Genomic DNA, 14,832 nt, shown 5'->3' on the forward strand with positions numbered 1-14,832 from the left:
GCTTACATACAATCAGTTTAAAAAAGCAAACTCAGGCACAAATTCTTAAGCAGGAGCTCTTTTAATGACTCAACTGGGATAGAAACAGCTCAGGGGCACAAGGCATCTGATGGAGCTGGTATTTCAATAAAACTAGTGGAATGACCCTGCTTCTCAACTTTCCTACTGAGGCAGCCCAATGGCATGGCTACTATCATTACATTTTTGGTGGTAGTGTGCTGTGTGAAATCATTGGAACACTACAGAAATGGTGGGTGAAGAGGAAGGCAGGAGTTGGGGCAGCCAGTCTCTCCCTATCTGTCTGCAAAGGGATGCTTATTGAATTACAGTGAGGAAATATAAATATTGCTATGAGCGTTAAGGGTGTGTGGCTTTTAAATATAAATTGTATGAAGTTAATTAAATCTGTTGGCAGTTGGTTTGAATGTGATTTTAAAAAAGGTAAGAATGCACTGAATATTTCTGAAATCAGCAGCAATTTGTGTGATTGTTTTTATTTTACCTGGGATTCGGGTGGCGCTGTGGGTTAAACCACAGAGCCTAGGGCTTGCCGATCAGAAGGTTGGCAGTTCAAATCCCCTTGATGGGGCGAGCTCCCGTTGCTCGGTCCCTGCTCCTGCCAACCTAGCAGTTTGAAAGCACGAAGTGCAAGTAGATAAATAGGTACTGCTTCGGCGGGAAGGTAAACGGCATTTCCATGTGCTGCTCTGGTTCACCAGAAGCGGCTTTGTCATGCTGGCCACATGACCCGGAAGCTGTATGCCGCCTCCCTCAGCCAATAAAGCGAGATGAGCGCCGCAACCCAAGAGTCGGTCACAACTGGACCTAGTGGTCAGGGGTCCCTTTACCTTTTACTTTAGCTAATAGAATAAGGACCCCCTTCTTCATGCCATCAACAAGCAAGCAGATCAAGTTAGGTTATTTTGTTTGGATGTGTGCCGGAAAAGTGAATCAACCAGATGACAACGCACAATGAAGAATGGCTTGTTTAGTTTGCATGGAATCACTTGAGAACCTAATCATAAGAGGCTGGTTTGATTTTGAGCCAAGCCTGTCACTAGCAACCCTTTCTCCATAAATTCCCATAGAGAGTTGCCAGGGCAGACAGAGGGAAGAGCTCTTCTTCTCCTTAGGCTTTCACTTTTGTAGGGTCCCCTATATTCCAACTTCTAAACAATACTTAACTGAAATGGGAAGCTTGCTTGATTTTGGTGAAGCTGAGAAGTACTGCATGGCTTTCAGCAATCCTCTTGTTCTTGCCATCTGTCATACAATACATGAACAGTCAATACTAGCAATGATGACAATAGGATGTTTGTTCCCCATGCCATAATTAGGCCCGTGTATCTTAAGAGAGTACATTTTGTTTGTTTATAAGCTCACAAGGAGCCATTGTAATTGCTGGCAGCAAATCAGTATGGGCACCAAACTGGCCAGGCTAGAAAGTGAAGAGGAAGCAGAAACAAAGTAGGAATCTGCCAAATCTCTAAATGTGCGGGCTTTCTTAGACGAGATAGATATTTTTGTTAGTGCTATAAGGCCTGAGCAAGGTTCTAATCTTTAGATGGGCTCAGTTGCTCAGGCAATAGGTGAGTTGCTGCAGGAACAAACTGCATTTACTGCTGATGATACCAATAGCTAAAGAAACCATCAGGTTGAAAATGTACAGAACCTCCAAATCGTAGTTCAATATCTGTACATAAAAAGCCATTTTCCTGGGTTCCCACAGTTTTTGTATGGTCAACCCAACGATGCTGGTATGTGTACATGAATAATATGAACATGTTTCCATTGTTTGGATCTCTGTAAGGTATTTGACAAGTGACGTGGGTGGTGCTGTGGGTAAAACTGCAGCGCCTAGGACCTGCCGATCGCATGGTCGGCGGTTCGAATCCTCGCGGCGGGGTGCGCTCCCATCATTCAGTCCCAGTGCCTGCCAACCTAGCAGTTCGAAAGCACCCCCGGGTGCAAGTAGATAAATAGGGACCGCTTACCAGCGGGAAGGTAAACGGCATTCCGTGTGCTGTGCTAGCTCGCCAGATGCAGCTTGTCACGCTGGCCACGTGACCCAGAAGTGTCTGCGGACAGTGCTGGCTCCCGGCCTCTAGAGTGAGATGAGCGCACAACCCTAGAGTCTGGCAAGACTGGCCCGTACGGGCAGGGGTACCTTTACCTTTACCTTTAAGGTATTTGACATACTGTACTGTTGTTGGAAATGAAAGTGAGAAATACACTTGACACAGGCCCTACTCGGGTGGTTGTATTATTCACAAATGCATCCTTGCAGAATGGGATTGCATCATATTTTGAGACTGTCAGGAGACCCTGCAGCTTGGTAGAATTAGATTGGAATAATCATTTACTAACCAAGTTGGAGGAGAACAAACAAAATGGCTCAGCTTTTAGATGTGGTGTTAACTTAGACGTAAAGGGTAAAGGGACCCCTGAGCATTAGGTCCAGTCGTTGCCGACTCTGGGGTTGTGGTGCTCATTTCGCTTTATTGGGCGAGGGAGCCGGCGTACAGCTTCCGGGTCATGTGGTCAGCATGACTCAGCCACTTCTGGTGAACCAGAGCAGCGCACGGAAACGCTGTTTACCTTCCCGCCGGAGCGGTAGCTATTTATCTACTTGCACTTTGACGTGCTTTCAAACTGCTTGGTTGGCAGGATCAGGGACTGAGCGACGGGAGCTCGCCCCATCGCGGGGATTCGAACCGCCAACCTTGTGATCAGCAAGTCCTAGGCTCTGTGGTTTAACCCACAGCGCCACCATGTGCCACTAACTTAGACAAACAAGTGCTGGCTAGATTGCTAGATAAAACAGTGCTCCTTCAAACTCTAGATAAGGAAATACAATTGCTTTTTTCCAACAGGGAAAACACAGGACAATACATGAAAGGGGAATCAGATGTGGATTCTAGCATCTGGAATCCCTCATTGTAATCTAAAATTCTGCAATATGTTTAAAAATAAGTGCAGATCGTCAGTTATGGAAGATATGATGTTTGTTATAACAGTTTATAAATGTTATGTTATAACAGTTTGTTTGCCAGGCTGAATTACTGTGTTGAAGCTGGCAGAAGTTTGGAAAATTTGGCAAATACTGTTGCTAGGTGTTGTCATCCCTAAAGCTCCTCAAGTTTTCGTTGTTTTTTTCCGCTTCCCTACCAATTAAGAATTCCAGGCAGTTGGTTGCTTGGCAACATATTGCTTGTCTGGGCAGCATAAGTCATAGTGCCAGGAAAGAATTTATTAATGCAAGCAAAATTTCAGTAACTAAAAAATTACCTATTTTGGTTTTCAGATTCAGGGACTCCAATTTACTGGTTTTGTTTCTACTCGTATCTGTATCACCGTGGTTCACATATGTAGCCTATAGTATTATCTCTTAAGGTGTGAAATCTTTATTAAGTGGCCATCTTGCTTCTCTGGACGTGAATTAGAATGACACATATCAACCTGATTAACTAATTTGGTATATTGGATGTCTGAAATGCAAATGCCTCTCCCACATAGCTGGGAGGACTTGGTTCATGGTATGAAGTTTGCAGGCTTCACAGAGGCTTATGGATCCATAGTCCATTCAGGGCATCCTATTATGCCCTTTGGGGGTTGGAGGAGGGAGGGTTTGATTTGTGGAAGATGCAAAAATGTCTGGTGACTCCAGATCATGCCATGTGTTGGTGGAGAGGTTGCAAGGAGAGTCTACTGCTGCCAGAATTCTTTCTCAACCGAACATGGTCTCATTTTGAATGTTGGTGGCTTGCTTGCTTGGGTTCAATCCTCTCCGCTAAAATCTGAATGAATAGTTTGTTAATGGGATCCAGGAGCCTCCCTTCTTGTCACTAATTGGGAGGGAAATATGTTTGTTTGTTAGTTTGCTTGCTTGCTTGCTTGTTTATTAAATCTGTATACCGCCCTTCATCTGTAGATCTCAGGGTGGTTCACAAAATACATAATAAAAACAATTACAAAAATAATGTGAAAACCTCTTCATCCCCTCCTGCAAACACATCAAAAAGAACATAGGATGTTAGTCAGCCTAGTTCCTGGTTGAAAAGGAATGTTTTCCCCTAGTGCCTAAAGGTGTATAATGAAGGGGCCAGGTGAACCTCCCTGTGGGAAAACATTCCACAGATGGGGAGCCACTTCAGAAAAGACCTGTTCCCATGCTGCCACCCTCCAGAGCTCTTGTGGAGGAGGCACATGAAGAAGGGCCTCAGAGGACGATCACAAGGTCCAGATCAGTTCATATGGGAATTGGAGGTCCTTGCTGTATTGCGGTCCTGAGCCATTTAGGCCTTACAGCAGCAACTGCAACTTGAGCATCTTGATCATGCTCAAGTTAGTTTTCTCCAGTACTGGCCAGGTTTTTGAGATAAATCACATATTGGAGTTGATTTGGACATCCTGTTTCAAGACAACGCAGGGGAAATACTGATGGGCAGCTTACCATAGGATAGTTTTCTACCATGCTGTTTCTTGGTAATCTGTAATTACTACATATGTTGCATAATCTCTCTGCCTTTTTGCCATGAATTTCAGACGTCATTAATTCTAAGAGTTATTTATGTTCTGTAACAATTTAAAATACTTTGGATTTTTGAGGCATTTTCAGAACAATTTTTAAAAACCTAGATGCTTTTTCACCCACCCCTTCCCTGAACAGGAACATGTTTCACTAAAAACATTGTACATGTATTTGGAAACCAATGCAAACAACTATATAATCAGAATGATGGCATAGCAAGAACATAATAAGCCATCTATTCAATAAATCCAGAACTAGAAAATAGTGGCAAAGTGTAGCAATAGGTAGAACATTTTCCAAGCCACAGTAATGGCAAATCTCGGGGAGGATGGGGAAACCTTTCTAAGGAAGCGGGACATAATCTGTCATAGTTGGATTTTTCCATAGCACTTTTAGCAGCATTTAAGAAATGAGTCAGCTTATCCTGTGTAGTTGTTGTATTTGCCCTTAGAAACAAGGGCTTCTAATTTTCCACAGCCGCTTCCCCTCACTTCAGCCTCTGATTAATCTCCTTTTTGTGCTAGGGATTGGTGAATTGTCAATGTATTTGCCACTTAATGTGACATTGAAGTTAACTTTTTAAATTAAAAGTTAAACTTTTAATATATTGAAGTTTAATTTTATCAAGCTGCTTGGGGGAAAGAGGTAGAAATAACTTCTGTGAATGATCAATACTGGCTTAGTGTTCAAAACAAAATATCTGTTTTATGAACGCTTGATTTTGCATGTAAGCCGATAACACCCATTAAAATTGAAGCAGGCATTCCAAATAGTTAATAATTACAATGGTGTGCTAAAAGGCTTTCAGTGGAAACATGTAGCATATTTATATGTGGTCTATTTTTGACACATGGATGCTGAGTGAGTTGAATCAGTGCATTTATTTATAGATGTAGTTGCTGAAGGAAACCTGTTTTTCAAGTCAGCCTTTTCTTGCATATTACTTAGGCACTTTATGTAAGGGAAAGGTGAAACTAGCTTTGTAGTTGTGAATTCCCCAGTTATGTACAAAGGAATAATATCTTGTCAAATGCCTCATAGACAAAACTCATATATAATCATAATGTTTCATCAGAAAGAAAAACCCAACAGCAACTGTATTGTTTTATTAGGACCAACTGAATTGTCTCTACATGATAAGCAAGATTTTGAGTTCACAAAACAAAACATCTTTTTTTACAAGATGAAGGTAGGGGGTGGTTACTATTCTCATATCTGTAATTAAAGTGCAAAACCTATACCGGCTAGCTAGAGCATGTATTTGAGTTTCCAAATGGTTCTCCTTTGCTTTCTATTTTGTATTTGCATTTACAAGTGACTCGTGTCAGGCCAATCATTGCATCTTTTAGAAATGCCCTTGCGTTACTGATGATATGGCGTGCTTTTATGCAAACCTTGGAGCTGTAATAGTCAATGTGTGGTGTTCTCCAGATGATGCTGGACTCCAGCTCCCGTCATGCCTGATCTGGAGAGCACCACCTTGGCTATCCCTGCCTTGGAGGCGCTAAAGGTATTCTATTGGATGACAGAACAAGCAGGTATTGAATACTACCAGTGACTAATGGTGAGCATTTTGCGTGAAAGCTTGTTGTTTGCCTACATGCACTTCCCCTCCAGCTAAGGCATGTTCTGCAAGTTTAAACTATGTGGAAATATAGCTTTATTCTTTTTTTCCTTTATGGTAGGCTGAAGCGAGGCTTGCAGCAAAGCGTGCAGCACGAGCTGAAGCACGAGAAATCCGAATGAAGGAACTGGAGAGGCAGCAAAAGGAGGTATGTTAAAGATATTGAGTTGTCTTTCTCTGCAGCCCCAAAATTACTTCTTAATCTTTTGAATGAAATGCAGAAACGGTCCTTTGGGAGCCACGGTTGGTGGTGATTGTAATAAATTTGTTTAATGAATGGAAAATAGATTAAATGTGTGTTAATGGTTCTTCTTGAATATTATTTACTTATTTTGCGTAGCCAAAGCCCTTACGCAAAAGATAAAATACATTACTCAGTTCTTTTTGTAATAATGTAAAATAGAAGAGCCACAATTTTTTCTTTTGAACTATACAGAATTTCCTGTTCCTTAAGATATGGGGGAGGGACCTAGGAAAGCACCTTCTTTGGTCTGAGTATTGTTTCCTTCTCACACATCACTCAACTGAAATGAAATAAAAGTAGCATTTGCAACCTCAAAGTAGAATGGTTCTAGCTCTTTCTGCTTGACAGCTGGAGAGCTATTATTACTTTTGTGTGTTTGATGAATTCAGAATCAATTTGTGCATGCTTACTTGGGAAATAGAAGCAAGAGGAGCATCTGTTGGGCTCGTGCACAGAATTGGCACACCCTTCTAGGTCAATGCTGGCAGTGCCCACAATAGTCCTGTCCATAGTTTGTATTTAGTCAATGGGTAATATTTTGAAAGCATGCTCTTTTAAGACTACCGTCTCAGATAGTAATAGTAACTGGCCTAAACAGCCTTTCCTCTACAACAGTTGCTTCTATCTGAGTGGAATTCTCCTTTGTAAACTCCACCAGAAGGTTTACACGTCTGTCAAGGGTATTTATATCCACCTGCTGTGCTAGTCCTGAGTAGCAGGATTTCCTAAACAGCAGTAGAACAAACTCATAGTCCCTGGCAGCAGTATTCTTCCTACTTGTGCTTTCTAAGTGATCTGTGTCCTCCTTCCTAAGGGACCTAAGTGAGCAGTTACTGAAAGTGCGGCTGTCTCTAGCTCCATCTAGATTCCACACACCCTTTGGAGTCCTGTCCTGAAATCTGGTGTTTGCTTTTGTCAATTCCTAACTGCATCCTGACCAGTAAATGGGACTACTCTTGCCTCTCTCTGGGTGTTGGTAAAACATCCAGTCATGTGTTGAGAACTTAGATGGATTAACACTAAAACTATATCTTCTTCCAAGTGGATGTAGTTCTTGCAACGAGTAACAATGTTCAGTTTCACATACAACAGTAAACGGTAGTTTAAAAAACATGTGCTGGTTCACATGTAATACTAAGCCAGGACTCTGGTTTGTTTCCTCCTTGTGCAGCATGAGTCTGCGCACCAGCATTATGCTTGTTCGTGTTAAATTATAATTTATTGATTTAGCATTGTGTATGAACCAGACCAACCTCTGAGCAGACAATTATCCAACTGGCTATCTCACAACTGGCCCATTTAATCTTACATTTTTGGGTGAAACTAAGTACAGTATAGCAATTCTTAAGTTTCTGCCAGAGGCAACAATCAATCCACAGTGCGTGGTAGAAAGAAATTCAAGGAAATATAGTTACTTGTGACTAAAACTGTGCATTCTGGAAATGCCTCTAAGCAGAGTTCGCAGTATTGCTTTTAATTAATGACTGGTTAAAACGTGGCCTGGATACAGAGTATTTGTCTATAAATCACCAAGTAGTTTCTAGTGTGGGTGTGTGTGTGTTATATTAAGTGCATAAAGCAAAAATGTCAGTTCTGCATCTCTGACTCTTGATACAAGGTGTACAGCTCTCATCTGATGTGGCACAGAGAGGTGCCTAGGCCTTGCACAGCCCTGGTATCACATGGATTTTCAGTTCATAACAGAGAGAGAACTAGCTACAACTTCTTTTATTTCAAAGTAATCTTGTTGGCTGTCTAAACTATTTTTTATCTAAAAACAGTTGTGTGTGTTGGCTATTTATTGTTTTCAGAAAGTTTAATTGTTAGTTTGCATGATATACTTAATTTGTTTCATAAGTTTCTATGTTTAAGACAGAAAAGTTATCCCCAGGTTAGTTGGACCCCTGTGCTTATATGAAAATCTAAGCAACTGTCTTGAGCAGCACTAAATACCAATTTTATAGAATAAAATTTGACAATGCTCAGAATGTTCCCCAAACATATAAGAATAAGAATATTTATACCCCGACCATCTGGCTGGGTTTCTGCAGCCATTCTGGGCAGCTTCCAGGACACATAATAAAATGTGAAGCATTAAAAACATCCTGATACAGGGCTGCTTTCAGATGTCTTCTTAAAGTTGTATAGTTCTTTATCTCCTTGACATCTGATGTGAGGGCGCCATTGCCGAGAAGACCCTCTGCCTGTTTCCATGTAACTTCACTTCTCGCAGTGAGGGAACCGCCAACCATCCTGTCAACATCCTTGACAAAACACTACTCCTCCAAAAGAAATAAAAGACAAAAAAAGCAGACACAGAAATGTTGGGCAGTCCTTCCCAACCTGGCAATCAAAACAAAGTCGGTTTGGGTAAGAGGGCAGATACAGGCAAGGTGGAGGGTCTCTTTCTTAGCTGGAAGGCTAAGAAAGCTGAAACCTACTGTTAATGGGAAAGTGCTTAATAAAAAATAACATAGTGCTTGTATATTAAAGGATACAGTGTGAAGCATTTAAAATTAGATCTAACATGCCTGCATGTAAACTAGAGGGCTAAAGTAGCCAATTACGGGGCGGAGGGGGGAATGTGTATTTTATTGCAACAGGTCATGTTTATATGCTTCCCTGTTTCCCAACAAGTTTTGTTCACGTTTTAAAGATAAGCTATGTCAAGTTGTTGATACACCTGATATGTTTTCATTTCACAACCCAGTGTGATATCACCCACTTAGGTTTTGTTGTTTGTTAATAGGGTGCTGTATTAAGGTCTTTTTTTGTTTGTTTTAAAGGTCAAAGTCTTCTCAATACAGCCTTCTTTTTCTCATTTTTTTGAATTTGTTAATTGTGATTATTGAAAATATTGATAAATTAGCAGAGTTGCTGCTTAATACAATGTTCTTCTGCAGTGTACAAGAGAGAGGGCAATAATCCCAAACGAAAAGGAATCTGAAATGCAATTCCCTGAAGAAAATCCTTCTATGTTAGCTGACATAGCAGAGGCTGTGTGCTTTGAAGCATCTGTCTGAGATAATCATCTTATGTTTTTAGGTTCAGAGAGAAAATTACTGCTGAAACTATTAGAAAGGCGTGCTCTGTTTTGTTGAGGGAAATTTTGAATTACTTTTTGTGACACTTTTCTAAGGACTACCCCAAATATTTATTTGGCTCTCTAGTTTAGGGCACATTGCCATTTTACTTTCAGGTGCAGCTTCCTGACACTTTCCCAACTTCAATATATATGACCATCAGTAGTTCGGGGGGGGGGGGGCGTTCTCAATGTCAGTTTTTGTGAAAGTCTGCACAGGTCCTAACAGGGCATGCAGAAACAATTGGTGATGGCAAAAATGGGCAGGAGTACAATTTTCTTTCTTCTGAGCATCTGGAAGCTCTTCCCTATAACATGCTGACTTGGCTATGGAAGTGTACAGAACAGTCATCTACAGTACAAGATTGGGGAGACATTGAAGAACATCCGTCTAATTGGCTAGAATTGCCAGGAAATTACCTTTGTGAAAAACCTTGGAGGATCTTTTTGTTCCCTCCCCTCCACCTGTGATAAGATTGCACAGCACTTGAAGAAACAACAACAAAAAATATCCAATAGCTGGTTAGAACTGAAAAAGCTTTTCTGTGCTCATCAAGGAGCAGGGCTGGCCATTTCAGTTGAAACATTGCTGTCTCAGAAAACTCTGTCATTTTACATGATGTGTTCATGCTGCTTTGGTCCTGACAGTTGCCACTGCCCTCCACAAAGAGTGACTATCACTTCATGAGGGCATCAGCACTAGACAGGACAAAAAGTAGCGTTTGAGTGCAGAGCATGCTTCTGGCCCAGCAGGCTGCTAGGGCTGGACGATATCTGGTTTTCAACATTGTGATATATCACCAGATAAGCATCACAATATGCTGTTATATCACAATTGTCTGAAATAGGGATGGAGCTATGTAGAGGCACTGGCTGGCTTCATGGTTTTTCCTGCCTCGTGATTTTTGCACAGCATGCGCCCACGCACACACACATCATGATTCACAATACATTGCCAGGTCAAAAATTATGATAGTCATATCATGATATGGACTTCAAACTGGTTTTGGATGATATATCGCCCAGCCCTAACACACATCCTGATTTGTGATATATTGCCAGGTCAAAAATTATGAAAGCAATCTCTGAATTTGGAGCCTACTGGCTGCTGCACAAAATATGAGAATCCATCCTTTACTCCTTGGCAATAGCACTGAGCACTTGGCTGGGCTCCCCCCAAATTCCCACTCCACTACCTATTGAGGAGGGAAGAACTGAGCAGCGATGGTCACTGGAGAGACCTGGGGGTGGGCATGTGGGCAACTGTCCAGATCATGCACAGCTTCTTTTGATTGAGGGTTACAGAGAAGAGTGCTGTGCGCCATCAGCTCCTGCAGGACAGGGCTGCCACCAAAAGTCCAAACTTCACTGCTGTAATTAATCTAGAGAGGCCTTTTTAGAGAGGACTGAGCGAATATTGTATTCTCTTTTGAATGTTATGGAATAGCTTGCAAGCTCTGGGCTACAACACTGTGCTTAAAATGTTTGCTTGAAGTAATTTTCCATAAAGATACTCTTGAAATGTCAGGATCCATTGTTTGCTATTTAAAGTAGAAAGGTCAGGCTGCTTAAAGTGTGATTATGCAACATATGTATGACACGGTATATAGTCAACAGTATGATTTACACAGAGGTAAGGTTGGTATGCTTTTGATATACTTAATGCTGAAACTAGGGGAGCTTGCTTGGACTGGCAAAATTCCTTTTGTGTAATTCTAATTGGATAAGCAGGAAGTGTGGGGTCCCCCCCCCCTGTGCTAGAAACTTCTGCAGAAGTAAAACTTCTATTGTGTGTGTTAAAGAAAAATGCCCTATTATTGTCTAAAAGTCTTGATTATCATTTGTGTTGGGGATCAACAATGTATATTCATTGTGAAGAACTTTTTACAGTATAAATATGTGGTTTATCTTCTGTTATGGGAGCTTATGCTGTGCCTCTGCTCCCCAGCACTGTATGTAAAGCTTTAAAAATCAACATTTTTCATTGCCTTTTCTGGTGAACTTGAAGCCTGAGTATAATGTGAAGCCATCTAATAATACTTCTCAGGATATGGCTACATTAGTAAGTTGTAGTGGAAGTTGGGTAGGAAACTATGTGTTCATGTTATTACCGAAGCTTCTACTTGGCCTACCAGAACTGCACAGCCATGCAACTCTGGAGTCCTGTGCCTACCTAAATTACAAGGCCAGCGTTTAAAGAACTGGAAGAGTTATCACACTGCTGGGTTTTAACAATCCAAGAGTCATTCTTTGTGTTTTATATGGATCACAATATTGGATCCAGTGAAATTTTCCTCCACCGCTGAAGCACATTTTGCATTCTTGATAAATAAAAAAACTTGTCCTTGAACTGTGGTTTATTTCTGCATTCTCATATAGGGGTGTATGTGGAAGAAGAGTTCTTTGTGAACTGTACCTACTGAAAGCTATTGCCCTTATTTTTCTCCTTTCTTTCCTTTCCTTTGCCAATGTAGATCTATCAAATTCAAAAGGTAGGGTTTGCTTAGCCTCTTGTGTGATTGCATGCACTTTTCCTTTTGCATCAGGAAACCTGATGGCACTTGAGAATTAAACCCACTTAAATATGTCAGGTATGCAGCAGGATTTACTTGGAAATTTATCTTTAAGACTCTCTTACTTCTACATGTAAAATTCTGCTACTATATTAACATCAACTAAAAGTAAACTTGATCTCGTTGTGAGTTGCTCAAATAACAGCTTCTCCCACAGCTAATTTACTGATATAGTACTAATCAGGTGAAATATCACAGGATTTGTTCACAATAATTTCTCTTTTTAACTGTGATTTTTTTACTAGGCTCTAAAATGACAGCATGGCTGTGACTTCAAATGCTGAAATAGCACCTACCACACAACACCAGCACACCGGTCCATGTGGATTTGTTTTTAGAGCCATAATTACTTTGCATTCCTAAACGAGGCATGCTTTCAGCCAGTAATTGCGTATGGGAAGATGCCTCGCATAGTGGGTAATTCAAAGTTACCACATTGGAGTGGGTGTTTAACTATGGTGTATGGCTGGAGTTATAACTTAATCTTGGACTAGAGCAGCAGAATGTTAAACTGGAATAGCTGTTGCAGGCAACAAACAGCTTTCAGATTTTGATATATAGTAAAATTAAAATACTCTTTGTGGATCCTAACAGTTTTAGTAGTGTATATTTGTGTGACAGCCCATGTTGAAGTTTTCAATAAAACTTCAAGATATGCATATGCAATTATTATCATAGAAGACTAAATCACAAACTGTCTTCATTGGTAAACCTGCTGCTATTTACTAATGTGTCTCCCAAGATTCTGACAATCAGGCTCCTTTTGCTTGGGCAACATTCTGTTCTTTCTTTGCATGCTTTCACTTCAGTGACTGTACTTCCTAATGCTTCTTGAATGGCAGTGCAAATTAGGCAGCTTCTGAAAATGCTGAAGTTGCTTGACTGCTTTAGTCTTGGACTAAAGGAGATACCTCTTCAGAGGCTTGGAGCTGTTATTTCCTGCATTGTGTATGCTAATTGCTCTGTCTCTTATCAAACCAGGTTTGTAGACTTCTCTAAGGCTTCAGTCAGTTCCTGGGGGCGGGAGGATGCTGAAGTCCCTTCCAGCAATATACAGTAGTGAGCACTGCTGCAAAAGAGGTGTCCATAGTTGTCATTGGGGCATATTGATGGTGCTCATGCCATGGTCACCAATCATATCCTTCCCCACTAACAACTCCCCTCTGTGCAGAGTTACTTTGAAAGTGTTTCCTTTAAAATTGATTGGGTTGTTGAAATATGTGTGGCACATTCTCTTATGAGTTCATGTAAATGTTTTAAAAAGAAGAAAACTAGTGCAAAACCACTTGCTCTGACATCACAGAAACACTTGCTTTTTAAATAAATTTGTTTCATTCACTGTTAGAAACTGAGATATGAAAGCTAGGAGCTAAATGGCACCTTAAACCTAGGTCATGGCCGCAACAACAAGAATACAAAGCTGAAAATGAATGAACTGCAGCTAAAATATTATGTCCATTTTTCACATGGTCTAGTCTTCATCTGAAGACTGCAAAAAATGAAGCCTTTCTTCCCCAGCCTTAAACCTTAAACTTCTTAGGGTTTTGAGGGTTGCTCAAAACACTGCTATTCTGTAAGGGGAGCTGAGAGGCAGAACCCATCAGCTTGCCTTACCCTGAAGTGATTTCTTGGAAGTCGAACAGGCAGGAATTTCTCCTCCCACTCCAGCAGTGGCAGTTTTAATCTGAAATCTTAGATGCAGTACTGTGTCCAGAGCTCAGAAATTGCTTGCGCTAATGAAATTCCCAGTCGCAAAATGCGCCTAGAACAATAGGAGTCTCGAACATTGGTTTCATTGAACTCATATACCTCACATTCAAGAGAAACGTATGGCTTATTTCCTTCTGGGCTAACCAGATTCACTACGCTCTTGATGTGGATGGAACTATAGGAAATGTTTGCAATTGGGATTTACCGTATTGGCCCGAATATAAGCTGTACTTTCCCCCCAAATTCTGACTGAAAAGTTGAAGTGCGGCTTCTATTTGGAACCGAGTGCTGCACGCCCGCCCCCTGAATGGGGGACGGAGTGGCTGGCACTATAAAAGGAATAGGATAAAAAGTTTTGCACATTGTTAGTATGGGTTGTTCAGTATTGGCTCCATTCTGTCGGCCCTGCTTACTGATTTTGTGCAACAGCCATACTGCTAGTGGGACCCATTTTGTGTAGTGTAACAGCCAAATCCAGTGGGTGTCTTCTATTTGTGAAAGTTGTTGCATAGCTCCTAGTGCAACTGCTATTCTTATACACTGTGGCAGTTAAGCTTTGTGTACTACTGCCCCAAGTGAACTGCTTGTGAAATAGTGCTAAATCTCAATCTTCTTGTGCTAATGTTACATTGGCCCTCACTCAGTATTTTTACATAATTTGAACTTCAATTAATGGGTAAAATTTCACCCTTGTAAGAAGCATAAAATTAGTAACTGGGGTCAGTTGCTGAAAAAAACAAATACATTTTAAGGGTGTCTGCAACACTCTAATAGCTAAACAGAAAGCATATAATAACACATTTCAGTAAGCCAACAGAGCTTCTTGTTAAATAGTGTGTCAGGAAGAAATAGGAGTGACTTATCTACTTAAGAGATAAGTAACTGTTTTAATATCTCTACTGGAGTTGGTTTGTCAGGAAGTGTCTCTTCTTTGCAGCTGTGTATTAAATATTAGAGCATCATTGTCGCTCTGCCTAGCATTGCTTGTCTTCCTCTTAACAATACAGGACAGTTGTTATTCATGGCACCCATCAACCTTCAAGAGAGAGGACTTTTTAGCAGAGGGTT

General features: G+C 40.9%; 1 protein-coding gene across 35 annotated transcripts in view; it reads left to right on the plus strand.

Moving 5' to 3' along the window:
* Positions 1-14,832, plus strand: part of LRRFIP1 (LRR binding FLII interacting protein 1) — a 103,300-nt gene that overhangs the window by 29,037 nt on the left and 59,431 nt on the right. For 21 of the 35 annotated variants that reach the window (XM_083704815.1, XM_083704816.1, XM_083704817.1 and 18 more), the window contains exons 2-3: positions 6,217-6,303; positions 11,956-11,973. In XM_083704815.1, coding sequence (XP_083560941.1) covers positions 6,217-6,303; positions 11,956-11,973 — 105 coding nt within the window. The remainder of the gene's footprint in view (positions 1-6,216; positions 6,304-11,955; positions 11,974-14,832) is intronic. The other 14 variants (XM_083704797.1, XM_083704799.1, XM_083704806.1 and 11 more) reach the window with 1 other exon arrangement.

This window comes from Podarcis gaigeae, assembly GCF_964106915.1.
Source record: "Podarcis gaigeae genome assembly, chromosome: 1".
Classification (NCBI taxonomy): Eukaryota; Metazoa; Chordata; class Lepidosauria; order Squamata; family Lacertidae; genus Podarcis; species Podarcis gaigeae.